At 50.5% G+C, this 15,551-nt stretch overlaps 1 protein-coding gene across 7 annotated transcripts in view; it reads left to right on the top strand.

Annotated features, from left to right (window-relative positions):
* EVC (EvC ciliary complex subunit 1) overlaps positions 1-15,551 on the top strand; it is a 63,747-nt gene that overhangs the window by 8,770 nt on the left and 39,426 nt on the right. For all 7 annotated transcript variants that reach the window (XR_004283353.1, XR_004283354.1, XM_032333802.1 and 4 more), the window contains 4 exons: positions 3,818-3,901; positions 5,946-6,178; positions 7,150-7,234; positions 12,894-12,992. Coding sequence is in view for 5 of the 7 variants with exons in the window: in XM_032333802.1 (XP_032189693.1) it covers positions 3,818-3,901; positions 5,946-6,178; positions 7,150-7,234; positions 12,894-12,992 (501 nt within the window). In the remaining 2 variants the exon portion in view is untranslated. The remainder of the gene's footprint in view (positions 1-3,817; positions 3,902-5,945; positions 6,179-7,149; positions 7,235-12,893; positions 12,993-15,551) is intronic.

Below are 15,551 nucleotides of genomic sequence, written 5' to 3'. Positions count from 1 at the left end.
GTGTTCATCAGTGTTTCCAGGGAAGCTAAGTCCTTCTACCTCCCTGGAAGCCTCACTCATGTTTTTACCTAGTAATGTTTTACCTGTTAACCATTTAGCAACACCAGATGATCGAGCTAATCATTGCCAAGGGCCAAGTTAAAGATCTGCCTGTTCCAGTGACTGGCTCACCAGAATGCCCTGCCTTCTGCAGACCGAGCTTGTCAGCAGATCTTGGCCAGGACCGATTCTGACAGGGTGAGCTGAGCTCTGACTGTGATGTCCCGGAATGCACGGAAAACCAAGGCACTTGTAGTTCTCACCACTCCTTGCCTAAACTTTATTTTGATAAATACCTCACGTCAAATCAAAAGCAAACAGAAAATTCCAGAAGGCTCTTCCACATGCCACGGCACAGCCTTGGCTCTCTTCATCCTGTCCTTTTGCTCCAGAGGAGGGAGAGGGGATGGCTTGTTCGTGGACGCCTCTGGGCACTCACTGAAAGGACGCCTCTACATTGGTGAGTGAAAGGGCTTTTCTTTTCCTGCAATTATGTTTTCACTAATTTTCTGAATAATTGCATTGCTTCCACTGAGGAAGTTTTACATGGTAGGCTCGCACTAAAACCAATTTTCTATACAATTGTATTGCTACGGTTGAGAAGATTATCAGAATTTGGAAGGCATCTGAACTTAATAAGAAAAGCTGTGGGGAAGAAAAAAAAAAAAAACTAAAAACAGCAGAAGTCTGTTCACTCCTGGATTGCGTGTGCCAAGCGCTTCCGGGTCCTTCATCCTGACAAACACCATGGCCATCACAGTGCCAGTCCTTGGTCCTCTAGGGGCTTGTGGTCTGCGGGTGGATGGGCCGGAAGCACACAGGCATGGACTCCCCAGGCAGCTGCAGTAACCCGTCAGCTGACCTTGTGCTTCGATGTGCATCCCGGGTTCTGCTTCCAGACGTCCCAGGTGGACCCCAGCATCTCCACCTTGTGCTGCTAATTATGTTTTCTACATTTAGTTCAATTTTTGCTTTCTCTCTGGCCTGGAGGGCAGGGACCGTGTCTTCCTCTCATTTTCCACCCCTTCCATGCTGGGCTTTCTCCTTCTCCTCACCTCTGTTTGCAAGAAGTTTAGGAAAGCACGGTGCCCTCTGCTTTCCTGAATTTGCTTGAGCAGGTGAGTCTCTGCTGGAAAGTGGTCCCGGTCGGCTGGCTTCCCAGGGGTTCTGTCTGTGCAGTCTCGAAGAACCCGAGCTCAGTTAGGCCCCACCTCTGTCTTCTGTACTCTCCTGTCCTGAAATTCTTAATCATATTTTAATCAGACACATCTACCCCTTTTCATTTTGTATTAGGCCCCACAAATCATACAGCCTGGTCTGAAATCAGCCTTTCTGATCTCACTGCCATCCTTTGCTTTTGTACACACATGGCTTCAAGCAGAGATTGGGGCTGGATGCTGGGGGCTGGGACAGGCTAGGCTCTGCTCCCTCAGGTCACAAGGAAGCCAGGAAGGGGTTGAAGCTGGCAGTGATGGGGATTTCAGATTTAAAAGATCATCTGATGGCCATGGAGAGAATGCACTGGAAGGAGTTAACCTTGGAGACTCGCTCCATGAAATAGAGATGATGGAAATAGTACAGACGTCCCCAAGCTGGCTATTGTGTGATAATTAAATGAGCAAGAGGGCATAAAGAGTCCAGCATATAGTAGGCGCTCAGTGCATGGATGGGAGCCAGCCTGGAGTCTACTGTAGCCCTATGGTCATGGCTCCGGCCAGCGCAATGGGTGTGAATGACATTTAGGAGTTCGAGCTAGTGGGTTTTGTGGTTGATTTGACATGGCAGGTTGGGGTGTGGGAGTGACAAAGTATCTGGGATCTGCCTTGTGTTCCTGGAGCATGGTGAGGCCAGTCCAGGGGCTTCTCTACCTAACACCCACCCGTTTAACTTCCTGGCTTTCACCCCCATTCTTATTTGCATGATGTTGGAGGAGAAAGAAAGGTGTCAGCTAAAGAGGAGGGACTCTGGAGCCAGGGAATCTGAGCTCAAATCCCAGTTCTGGCATTTATTAGCTGTGTGACCTTGGGCTCACAGCTTAACTGCTCTGTGTCCCGTCTCCCAAGTGTGGAGACAGTAGCCTCCGTGGAAGGCTCAGAGCCCTCAGAAGTGGAAGAATGTGGCACATGTCAGTGGTCTGACCCATTCTTGTCGTCTAAGTCTGTTTTTGTGAAGCATAAAATACAGATGGAAATGACAAAGCCCAGCCCTCACCACGTGGCTCCCATCCCCAGCCAGTTCAGAAAGACATCGCGGGGACACCCGCTCCGGAGACTTCCCGGGGTCCACACCACAGGCTCAGGCAGTGTCAGTCAATGTCCACATCATGGAGACGCAAGAAATCCTTCTGTGTGCCCCATGGGAGCGTGTCGCATTCCAAGCTGGCAACTGGAAATCAGTCATTTGTCACAAAGCTCTTTCTTCAGAAAGGGTGTAGGTGAGAAGTCTTGAAGTCGATGTGGGTGCAGTGCTCGCCCATCAGCCGGCTCAGAACCAGTAAGCAGAGATTTCTCGTGGTCTGGAGTGCCAGGCTCCTGACTGTCGCCAGCATCCCCTGCAGCCGATTCCCAAAACATTTATTCAGCATCCACCCTGCAAGGGGCAGGCAGGGGTGGCCCTGGCAGGAAAGAGACCCAGAAAGGATGTGGGGACATAGGGCAGCCATGAAGAAGTCTGTCCAGCTATGGTCAGAGAAGGCTCCCCGGAGAAGTGGCTCCTTCCCGTCTTTGCTTAGAGCCGCCCATTGCTTCAATTCTGTTCTGTTCCAGCTACTTCGCTGGGTGCTTTACCCATGTGGTCCTGAGGGCAGATACGGTACCTGTTTTCTGTCTTGGAAGACTGAGGCTCAGAGAAGTGAAAAGACTTACCCACCTGCTTTTCATTTAAGGATCCGATCCAGAGTCTTGAGTGAATATTGCCATGTGGATATGTTTACCTCCGTGGCAACGCTAAAACTATTCTGTATTTCCTTTTTCCACTAAAAGATGTTTTGCAGTTTTAAGGAAAACTTAATTATTGTCAATATTTAAATACTTATTTTTTCCAAAACTGAAGACTTAGAATTAAATAAGGCATGTTCTACATAACACCTATCTGTCCATCCATCCATTCATCCATCCACCTTTCCATCATCCTCCCATCCATCCATCCATCCATCCATCCATCCACCAATTTTTTTTTAAAGATTTTATTCATTTATTTGACAGACAGATCACAAGTAGGCAGAGAGGCAGGCACAGAGAGAGAGAGAGGAAGCAGGCTCCCTGCTGAGGAGAGAGCCCGATGCGGGGCTCGATCCCAGGACCCTGAGACCATGACCTGAGCCGAAAGCAGAGGCCCTAACCCACCGAGCCACCCAGGCGCCCCCATCCACCAATTTGTCCATCCATCCATCCATCTCTCTACCTATCTACCCATTCATCCATCCATCCATCTACTAGCTATCAACCTACCTAGCCATCCATTTTCCCATCTACCCATGTGTCCACCAATCATCTATCCATCCACTCATTTGTCCATCTGTCCAACCATCCGTCCACTTCTCCATCTACCTATCCACTTATCCATCCATCCATCCATCCATCCATCCATCCATCCATCCAACCCTACACCCTTTCACCCTCCCACCTAGCAAGTGAGCACCTACTTGGATCTAAATGTGCCTGTTATGGTCCCTTCCTGAGGCCACTGTTAGAAATGGGTTATGGCATTTTGGTAACTCTTAGTGGGTTATCTTTCCTTTTACATAAAGCACCCCATGCCATCTGTTCTTCCTTCCCAGGAATGTGAGCCGGCTTTCAACAGCAACATCACAGCATTTGCACTGAAGGCCAAAGTCATCTATCCCATCAATCAGAAGTTCCGGGTGAGGGTCCTCAGCTCTGCCTGAGAAATGCAATTACTCAGTAATTGCCAGAGATTGGGATGGGAGTTGGCAATGGAGTGAGTGATTTGGGGTCCTGTATGGGGGTTTTATGGCAAATCATTTTAATAGGGACAATTTTGAGACTTTGTGATGAAGGAAAACGTTAGGATGAATCCACTTTATGGCAGCGTTGTCAGGGAAAGGGTGTAGCAAAGCGTCCCCAGGGACAGCAGGTGGCAGCACAGCTGGGCCACGTCCCACTGTTCTAGACTAACACAAACCCGGGCACAGACACAATTACCAGCACTGCTCCTCACTCACAGATCGAACTTACTGAACACATCCTGGGGGGCTAGCACAGTGCTAAGCATTTGTCACATGTTAGGCATTTCATGTAAGCTGAATCGGACTGTTATTGGCTCTTTATGCCTAAGGAAACTGAGGCACAGAGAGGCTAATGACCTGCCCGAGGTCACCTGGCTGTCTAAAGCCGGAATTCACACCTGTGGTCAGATGTTTTGCAGACAGCAGCAAAGCCCACAGTGTTTCCAGGTTTGCAAGGACATGAAGGACAGAGTCCCTGGTCCAGTACTTGAGGGAAATGCAGCTGGCCCTCCTGACCATAAAGAGGACAGGCTCTGGAGTCACACAGACTCCGTCCTAACTCCTGTCTCGACAATTTTCTGTGGGCTGTTTCCTGACTCTGCCTCCATTTCTTCATCTGGAAATGGGGGCGGTGGGCCGTCCTGCCTCCTCCCGTTGCTTGAGGGTCAAATGGGGTAATAGACATAGGGCTTAGCATGGCATGTGACAACCAAGTGTTCACTGTTTTTCAATGATTATGTGCTTTTAAAGACAGCCGGAGCCAGGCTCTGCAAAGTATTGCATCAAAGCAAGGACTTCACCTTGCATAACACAGACTTTCCCAAATTAAGCTTTCTGCGGAACCATTACTGATGGGGAGCAGTAACTGCAACTGTTCCCAGGAACACACATTGGGAACTGCTCCCCGCACTTAGCCTTCTGGTGTGTAGTTGAAGGGACAAAACTCCCAGAGCAGGGGCGTGATTTATCGTCCACATCCCCAGCAGGCTGTCTCCTGGTGGGCACTGGGGTTTATCCAGTGGTCAGGATGGCATCATCCTCACCCTGGAGGCCCTCGCAGTCTGGGCTGAGCTTGTAGGATGATGGGTGAGCCCAGGCAAGACAGAAACGACCAGAGGCCTGTGGAACCCCACATAGGCTGGGGAGGACAACCCTGGGTCTGGGTCTCTAGGGAAGTGGTGCTGCTGCCTAGCCGACAGTGAGTGAGGGCTGTTTCAGGCAGGGGGACCAGAATCTGGAAAGGCCCAGAAGTATGAAATGACAGGGGAGGTTTAGAGCTGGCAGCTGGCTTGGGACTGCTTGGGCAGGCACATCCTGGAGCAGCAGGACAGGCTGGACAGAGGTGGCAACCGACATCTGTTAAGCCCTCCAGCTGTGCCAGGCCCTAGGCTATCACCTTGTGTGGTCAAGGTGACATGGTCAAGGCAGTGCATGGGGCTCGAGTTCCTTGATAAGCAGCTTTGGGCCCATTCAAGGGCAGTGGGGAGCCGCCTCAACAGACTGGGGACAGGAGGGTGACACCCAGGTCAGTGTAGGTGGGAGAGCTGGGTGGTCAGCAGGTTCGTGGACAGAGCACCCCCAGGGGTCTGAGCCAGTGGTGGGAGAGATAGGGGGCAGATGGACTGCTGTGGAGGAGGTCAGGGTTGGCAGTCAAGTGTGGGGTGCAGGTGGGCCATGGGGAACAGACCCAGACTTACAGCTAAGGGATAGGAGCCTGTTGTAGAGGGTCTGGCCTGCAGCGCTCAAGAGCCATGACATGGGTCCCTGGGGCCTGGGTGTGACCCTGGGGCAAAAGCTCTATGGTCTACTACTCCTCCCCACCGAGTCTGCCCCCACCGGGTCTTCCTGGGACTGGCGTCCTTCGCCACTGGTGGAATTACTGAAGCAAAGTCACACTAGGTCCCCAAGACTGACTGTGCTTTCTGTTGCTCCACCCCAGCCGCTGGCCGACGGTTCCTCCAACCCTTCTCTGCACGAAAACTTAAAGCAGGCTATCTTGCCAAACCAGCCAGTGGAGGCTTCCCCCTCCAGCAGCCTGGGGAGCCTGAGCCAGGCTGAGAAGGAGGACTGCAGCTCCTCGTCCAGCATCCACTCAACCACCAGCTATGACAGGTTCCTGAGCCGCACCTTTGTCCGGGCCAACAGCTTCCCTGAGGCCCTGATCTGTGAGAGGTAAGGAGAGGGAAGCTTGGGGAAGCCCACCAACGGACCCAGTCGCTGTCAGTATTTGGAATGGAGGCCCAGAGAGGTTAAGCAAGTCAACCACGCATACACAGCTATGCGATGTCCGAGCTGGAGCTCCCCAGCTACTGTGTGGTACTGACCAACGTGGGGGTTATAGAGCCAGACCTGAGCCCCTAGGAGAGACCCATTAGGGGATCTCACTGAATCACTGATGTGCTCTGGGCCCACCCTGACAGCAGCTAGGGGGGGTCACTGTGTTGTGTAGCTGAAACTGCCCACATACTTTGTGTCCACGCCGTGTCACTAACAAAGTAAACAGGCCTCCCTGCCAATGTGATGGTCATGCAGGCTGGGAGCTCAGAGCTCCCTGGTGGCCCTTAGGCAGAGGAACCAGCACCCGGCTTGTCAGGAGGTAGACAGAAGCTGCCTTTGATGCCAGTAAAAGCAGAAAGGCAAAGAGTTGGGAGGGTCGGGGGAACTGTGGCCGTTCAAAGTGCATTTGCCCACGTAGGACAGATGGTCCAATATGCCTTGCCACTTACCTGCCCTGTGACCGTGTGACCGCTCCTTGACTTTCTCAGTCCGTTTTCCCATCTGTGAAATGGGCATGAGAACGTCTGCCTGCAGGGGCAGAGGTGGGGGACACATGACAGGCATTTCGATCGAGGAAGGGGTGTAATACCCTCTTTTCTCCCACCTCTGACTCTTGCTGCCTCCTCTCCTTCATACCTCAGGCAGCTGCTTCCCTTCTGGTCACGGCTGAGTTTCAAATAGTTCCCTTGATTCCTTCGTGTAAACCTGGGACGGCTGTTAGGCATCCCTGAGTTGGGCAGCACTTAAAATCTGGAGTCAGGGTTCTCCAAGCCTTGTACAGAGCAGGGATCTGCTAACTCCCTGGAACCCCGACTCCCCATCCCAAACACTCTCGGTGGCTTTCTGTTTCTCTTTCCACTTTCCAGTGTGGATCTTGACCTGTGTATCTATAACCTTCACCTAAAAGATCTGCTGCATCTGGACAAGGCTCTGAGGCGGGAGAAGCACATGGTAGGTGCAGGGTGGGGCTGCTCTCCCTCTCCCTGCAGGCAGGGAGTCCTCTGTGCCCTCTGGGGATGGGTGCTGGGGACAGTGGCGCCACCGCCACAGGAAGGGACAGAAGCCATTTGTGCCTGCTGATGGGGCACATGCTCTCCTTTACCGGGAGCTGTGGGGCAGGGCAGACAGATGACAGCCTCCTCCCACGGGTCCCTTACTGGTGAGAACAGGTAAAAGGTGTTGGAAAAGGGCAGCATTTTTCATTTTTTAATTTAAATTCAATTTAATTAACATACAGTGGATTATTAGTTTCAGAGGTAGAGGTCAGGGACCCATCAGTTACATACACCCAGTGCTCATCACATCACGGGACTGCCTTAATGGCCATCCCCCAGTTACCCCATCCCCCCATCTGCCTCCCCTCCAGCAACCTTCAGTTTGTTCCCTAGAGTTAAGAGTCAGTTATGGTTTGTCTCCATCTCTGTTTTCGTCTTATTTTATTTTCCCTTCCCTTCCCCTATGTTTATCTGTTTTGTTTCTTCAATTCTACATATGAGCAAGATCTTATGGTATTTGTCTTTCTCTGGTGGACTCCTTTCGCTTAGCATAATATCCTCCAGTTCCGACCAGGTCAATATAAATGTAAGATTTCACCCTTTCTGATGGCTGAGTAATATTCCATTGTATATATGGACCACATCTTCTTTATCCATTCCTCTGTTGATGGACATCAGGCTCTTTCCATAGTTTGGCTATTGTGGACATTGCTGCTATAAATATTGGGGTGCACGTGCCTCTTAGAATTACTACCTTTGTATCTTTTGGGGTAAATACCCAGTAGTGCGATTGCTGGGTTGTAGGATAGCTCTATTTCTAACATCTTGAGCAACCTCCATACAGCCTTCCCGAGTGGCTGAACCAGCTTGCACTCTCATCAGCAATGTGAGAGGGATCCCCCTTTCTTCGCACCCTCGCCAGCATTTCTGAAGGAATGATAACAGTGACAACAATATTTAGGAGCGCTGACTTTGGTGACTGCTCACTATGTACTGGGCCCTGAGCATGTCATACAGGCTGTTAGCTTTGAACCTCAGCACAGCCTAGAGGGGTGGGTGCCGTTATCATTCCACATGACAGACAAGAAACTACAGAGCCACAGACAGCAGCAGAACACGACTGGTCTCTGCTGGACGCACACAGGCTCTGAGTGAACCAACTCTGGGCCGACGCAGTGAGGAAGCCAGACAGACGTGTGCCACCTCCTACCCTGTAGCTGTGGAACCCCAGTGGGGCTGGCCAGGTCTCGAGGCCACAGAGCTACAAAAGAGGAGTTATTTCTCCTGGATTCTCGAATGAGGGATGTGACCTACAGCAGGGAGGCCTGTTGGAAAGAGAAAGGGAGAGGGGTCGACGGAGAGAGTGACAGAGACACAAACAGACACGCCCATGGGGTGCCTTGTCATACACTGGAAAAATATAAACATCAAGTGGCAGATGCAGTAGAAAGAAATTGGGGCCCTGTGAGAGCAGAATGGGCCTTGTAAACAGGGGCTTGTCCTGGAAACCAGAAATCCTACCAGGACTCCGGAAATAGACCCTGTTCCGGCGGCCCCACCATCCGGCAGAGCTCTGGCCCTCCCATGCCTGTGGCCTGGTCTCATTTGCCGCATGCCGTCTGGCCAGCAGGCAGGTGGCCCTGGCAGGCTTCTCAAAGGCTCTGTGCTCCTTGGAGGGCTGATGGCGTCTGCGTTCAGAGCACCACCCAGCTGGTGAGGGACACGGTACTGGCCGCCTCGCCCCTGCAGCAGCCAGCAGATGCCCACAGGGAAGGAGTCACCGTCACTCATCTGCGTGTCTTCTCTGTGGGCAGCCTTTCTTCCCGGCCTGGCATGGAACCAGGGACAGCCCCCATGTATGGGGCCCGCTCTCCAGGGGGAGATGGCGGGGAACTGCACAGATGCTCCCCAGCAAACAGTAGCGTGTAGCAAGCTGTACAGTGCTGGGAGGGGAAGGGGGGCATTGAGTAAGTGTGGGACTGATGGCCAGGCTTCCCTGGAGGGACACACGTCTGCTGGAAGCTGGGGAAGGACCAGAAGTCAGAGACTTGGGTTCTGGTCCACCCTCCCACACAGATGAGCTGTGTGACATAGGGTAAGTCATTTCCCCTTTCTGGGCCACTTTAGAAAAGGTATAATGTTCTCCAACTCTTACCCCATGGAATTACTAGGAACTGAAGCTGTCTAGCTCTAGAGGGTCTCTGTAGGCAGAGCTCGGCAAGGCTGTGTGACCAGGTATCACAATCCCCCTTGTGAGGCACGCAGACTCTGTGAGGCTAAGGAAGCCCTCTAAACCTCTGAGCTCAAGGAAGGAAGCCCTCTAAACCTCTGAGCTCAAGGAAGCCTTACTGTTGTTTTTTGCTCGAAAGAAACCTGAGGACTCAGAGAGGTTGGCTCAGTCGCCCCAAATCACACAGCTGGTGAACAGCAGACACAGAACCCAAATGAGGTCTGAGTGCAAGGTCTGTGGGCCTGCACACAGTAGGCGTTCCACAGAAATGTGCCCACAGGTGCCGACACCACCCTGGGGGACTCTGTCCATGTGTGGTGTTTCCTTCCCTGCGGAATGCATCTTCGTTGTGAGCAGGACCTGGGAAAACACACCAGTCCTTGTGGAGGCCTCAAGTGCCATTTCTCTGGGAGAGATCTGTCTGCACAGGTCAGTTCAGAAGTGACTCAGACCGAAGCTGGGGGGTCACTGTGTTGTGCAGCTGAAACTGCCCTCATACTTTGTGTCCACACTGTGTCACTAACAAAGTAAAAAAAAAAAAAAAAAAGTGACCCAGAGCAGATGTGATGGTCATGCAGGCTAGGAGCTCAGAGCTCCCTGGTGGCCCTTGGCAGAGGAACCAGCACTCGGCTTGTCAGAAGGTGGACAGAAGCTGCCTTTGATGCCAGTAAAAGCAGAATGGCAGAGAGAACAGACTAGGTTAGGAGCTGTGTGCATTTGCGGGTTGCCAGTAGAGGGATCATTTGGCCTAGGGGCTTCTCCTGGTACTGGCACATTCTCTGTCTTGATTGTGGCGGTGACTGCATGAATCTGTACTTGGGGTAAAGTTACATTGTGAGCAGGACCTGGGGAAACACACCAGTCACACACACAGACACACACCAATACACGTGACAGTGAGTGGAAACGGAGTGAGGTCTGTAGGAAACAGACCAATGTCAGTGTCAGGATGGAGTTTGGTATTGTACCACAGTGACGTCACATGCCACCCAGGTGACAGTACACAGGGACTCTGTATTGGTTTTGCACTTTCCTCTGAGTCTGCAATTTTTCCAAAAGAAAACATTCATTGATTGACGTAAATGGTAGGTATTCATCCTTTCTGATGACTGGGTAATATTCCACCGTATATGTGGACCACTTCTTCTTTATCCATTCGTCTATCAAAGGGCATCTCAGCTCCTTCCATTGACGTGGATTGAACTGGAGGGGATCATGTTGAGTGAAATAAGCGAAGCAGAGAAAGACGGTTACCATATGGTGTCACTTATATGTGGAACATAAGGAATAGCGCAGAGGACCACAGGGGAAGGGAGGGAAAACTGAATGGGAAGAAATCAGAGAGGGAGACAAACCATAAGAGACTCTGGACACCGGGAAACCAACTGAGGGTTTGCAGAAGGGAGGGGGATGGAGAGATGGGGTAATCAGGTGATGGACATTAAAGAGGGCATGTGTTGTGATAAGCATTGTGTGTTATACACAACTATGAATCATTGAACACTACATCAAAAACTATTGATGTACTATATGCTGGATAACTGAACATAATAATAATAATATTAATTAAAAAAGCAGATATTATTAAAAATTATTAATTGAAAGGAATGAGATGAGACCTGTACACATCACCCATTAAGTCTGGGGTCAAACAAAAATGGGTTTAGACCAACATGTTGAGAAAAGAATGTCACCTTATGTGGCCTCGACTTCAGTGGGTAGAAAGCCAACATGACATTATGTTCCTAGAGCTTGTTAACGCTGGCAAGCCTAAGGAAGGTTAGGGGAAGTTCTAGGTTCCACCCCTCATGGCTGTCCCTTGTGACATGAAGCCAGTTATCCAGATTTCTCAGCCGAAGAGCTCTTTGTCTGTAAAATGGAGGAGATTGTACCAATGTCCTGCATGCTCTAAAAACCAAATGAGATAATACATATACTAGCTTGGCATAGAACAGTGTTCAACAAACCTTATGACAAGGGTTGCAAACTGTGGCCGTTGGGCCAGTCCAGCCATTCCTGCTCTTGACCATGGCTGCCTTGATGCTCTAACAGCAAAATCCAATGGTTGCAAAAATGACAGGTTGGCCTGCAAAGCCAGGAACGTTTACCATGTGGCCCTCTGCAGGAAAACATTTGCTAAGCCTTGTACTAAATTGCCTCACCACATAAATACGCCTCACCTCTGACAACTGAGCAAAGCAGCTCCACGGAAGAGTGACACGCTTTTTAGGACATGATATCGCAACAATCAGCAGTCCATAGCAGACAGAGACGGACTCACACCAAACCTCCATCTCGTGCACAAATGAACTCAAAATGCATCACGGGCTTAAACGTAAAAATGTGAGACTATCCATCTTCTAGGAAAAAATGGAGGAGAAAATCTTCAGGATCTAGAAAAGCAGATATTGTAAAAAAAAAAAAAAAAAAAGATAAACTTGTGCTCTGTAGAAGACCCCATCAGAGAGGATGGGGAGAAAAGAAGTATTCACAAACCATGTGTCAACAGAGGACTCACACCTAGAACCTAGAACATATAAAGAACACTCAAACCTCCATAGAAGCAAACAATCTCATTAGATAAAGGGCAAAAGCTGTGAACAGACATTTCACCAAAAAGGATCTACAGCTGGCAGATAAACACACAGACACACAAAATGAGATAAAAGACACTGGACAGCATTAGCCATTACGGAAGGAATAGGTATCTTGAGTAACAAGAAGTAAACGAGATATATTTAAAAAAAAAAAAAAAAAAAAGAGCTATGACGAGCCACCTTTCGGAATGGCTAAAATAACAAATGGTGGCAACACGAGATGCAGGTGACAATGGGAAGAAACTGGGTCCCGAATGCATTGCTGGCGGGAATGCAGAGTGCCACACCGAAGAACAGGCAGTTTCTCAGAAAACCCCACAACTGCACTCTGGTGAACCTAACCCCAGAAAATCTTATGTTCACTCAGAAACCCGTTATGTGAATGTTCTTACCAGTTTTATTCACAATCGCCCCAAAGTGGAAACACACAGATGTCTTACGGAGGTGAATAGCAGGTGTGGGGACAGCAGGCTTGGACGTTCCTGGGTGTCCCCACTTGTGGGAGGACTCTCTCTGGTGTAGAGGACGCCTCCATCCATTGTGACAGGAGGCCGGGGAGGAGGACTGTATACATCGCAATTCTGAACAAGTGTCCCTCTAATCCTTCTTCATGAAAATACAGTCTCTTATAGGCTATTGTCATGATTTATAATCTGAGGTATTTACCCTCCAGCAAAAAGGATGTGTGTGTGAAGAGACAGAGAAAGAAAAAGGGGAGAGAGGGAGGGATGGAAAGGGCGATACCATTTCTAAGCCATTCTCGGTTATGTCTCCCTTCTTGGCAATAGATGTTTATTCAGATTTTAAAAATGTGCCTCCTTGATCTTCTGCCTAAAAAGAAGTCTGATGATGAATTATACCAGAGGATTCTTTCAAAGCAAGAAAATGTAAGTAAGTCTTCAACCTACGTTTCAAGGTTACTTAAAAATATTTGATTATAGGGGCGCCTGGGTGGCTCAGTCATTAATCATCTGCCTTCGGGTCAGGTCATGATCTCTGGGTCCTGGGATCCAGCCCCGGGCTCCCTGCTCAGCAGGAAGCCTGCTTCTCCCTGAGAAGCTCTCCTACTCCCCCTGCTTGTGTTACCTCTCTCGCTGTCTCTCTCTCTGTCAAATAAATAAAAATCTTTATTAAAAAAATAGTTGATTAAAATATATATAAAACATATATAGGAAATTATTTTTGCTTTCATGTGTAAAAATAATCTTATAATATGTGCTTTTGAACCCAATGCAATTATGTAAAAATATGTGTACAAATATAAAAATGACCATAGTTATTAGTAAAATTTGGAAAAATACTGAAAGCAGGAAAACGAGAAGAATGCTGGTCATAACTGCTACTCAGAACCATTGTTACTGTCACCTTCTGCACAAGGTTGGGTATTTTTATTTATTTACTTTTTAAGATTTATTTATTTGAAATGAAACAAGATTGGATCGAGAGGGAGACAAACCGTAAGAGACTCCTAATCTCACAAAACAAACTGAGCGTTGCCAGGGGGAAGGGGGTAGAAAGAGGGTGGTGGGGTTATAGACATTGGGGAGGGTATGTGCTGTGGTGATTGCTATGAAGTGTGGAAACCTGGTGATTCACAGACCTGTACCACTGGGACTAATAATACATTATATGTTTATAAAAAATTTAAAAATTATTTAAAAAAAGATTTATTTGAGAGAGAGAGAGAGCAGGGGAAGGGGCAGTGGGAGAGGGGGAGAGAGAGAGAATCCCAAGCAGACTCCATGCTGAGCACAGAGCCTGATGCAGGGCTCGATCTCAGGACCCTGAGGTCATGATCTGAGCTGAAGTCAAGAGTAAGACACCCATCAGCTGGACCAACCAGGCACTCCTAGGTTTGCTGTTGCTAAGTGTTTATTGATCGATTTGAGAGAGAGAGAGAGAGAGAGAGAGAGCACGCCCCCCCCCCAAGCAGGCAGGGAGGGCAGAGGGAGCAGCAGACTCCCTGCTGGGGTGAAGCCCCATGCCTGGCTCCATCCCACAGCCATGAGACCATGACCTCAGCCAAAATCAAGAGTCGGACACCCAACTGAGGGTGCCAGCCAGGCGCCCCTAGGCTGGGTGTTTTAAATACCTAAATGATTTGTCGGTCTGAACTGTTTGTACTAGGGGGCATTCTGCCCTGTCCGTGTTTTACATGGAGTTTACATTGCTTTACGGGCAATGACACCAGTCGGGTCTTGGAGTCTAACTGGTGGAGGCTGATACCCTGATTCGTTCTTTCGCAAACTCTCGGAATCCCAGCTCCCTCCTGGGCCCCGGGGTCGTGACTCCCGTCCTGCGGGATCACGGAAGGGCCAAGACAAGTGTGTAGGGGAGCACCTGGCCGAGTAAGAGTCAGCCCCGGCGCCGTGATGGCTGCCGTCATCCTCCAGACCACCCGACAACCGTCTTCCTCGTCCCGGTCATCAGCAGCGCCGTTTCCCAGTCACCGCCGCACGAGGGGGCGGATGCCGAGGGCAGGTTTCTCCCCCTTCCTTGGGTCCCAGGCGGAGGGACGTGTCCCCCCCCCCCCCCCGAAGGAGGTCATGCCTCGTCACCATCACCAACCCCCATCCCCGGGGCCGGTGCTGCCGGGCCGGTTCCCCTCAGGCCAGGCACACGCGGTTGCATTGCATCCCCGCGGCGGCCCGTGGGCGGCCGTCAGTGTTTGGTCTGCAGCCTGGGAGACGAGTCTCGGTGACCCCCGGCGCACAAACAACGACCACCACGGTGACCCGAGTCCTTCCGGGAAGAAGAGCTCTAGCGCAGAGCAAGGGCTTTGCAGGCCGCAGACCCCGGCTCTGACGCCGCCGCGCGCACCACAGAGCACGAGAGTCACCGCAGCGGCTCCTGCGGACGGGGAGCCAGTCTGATGGCCCCCGACCTCCGGAAGGGGACCAGCCGCGCCCACGCGGACAGAAAGTCGGCCTGCTTACAGAGAGGCCGGTTTCCGCGCTCTGAAGCCCAGGGTTCGCCAGACTGCCTACCTCACTGCTGACCACGCTGGCCGCCTCCGCGGCAGGCCCTCACTATCCGCACACTCCCGGCCGAGGCCACACCACCGTCATGCCTTCCCCATGGAGGACCCATGCCAAAGAGGAAGAGGCCGGACAAGTTAAGGGGGCCACTTCCTGCTGTTGAGCCCACCAATCACATCGTGTCCCGCCTTCCCTGGGGTGTAGTGAGTAATCCTTCCCTGTGGAAACCAGAGGTGTGGGGAAGAAGAAGTATTATTCCCTTGCAGCCCCCTGAAGTCATGGCATTTTCCAGGACTTCATAAGAAATGTAAGGTACGAATTCATCATTTTAAAAAAGTATATTCAATTTTTTTAAGGGAGGAAGAGAGCAACAGAGAAGAAAAGAATCCAGTATTCTTGAGAGTCTATGTCTAATGAGCAAGAGATTGCTATCATCAAACCTTAAGTAGGACGATACCTAGATCAGCT

This window comes from Mustela erminea, chromosome 2, assembly GCF_009829155.1.
Source record: "Mustela erminea isolate mMusErm1 chromosome 2, mMusErm1.Pri, whole genome shotgun sequence".
Lineage (NCBI taxonomy): Eukaryota > Metazoa > Chordata > Mammalia > Carnivora > Mustelidae > Mustela > Mustela erminea.
Note: the sequence above shows the minus strand (reverse complement) of the source record. Positions and strands in the feature narration are given on the sequence as shown.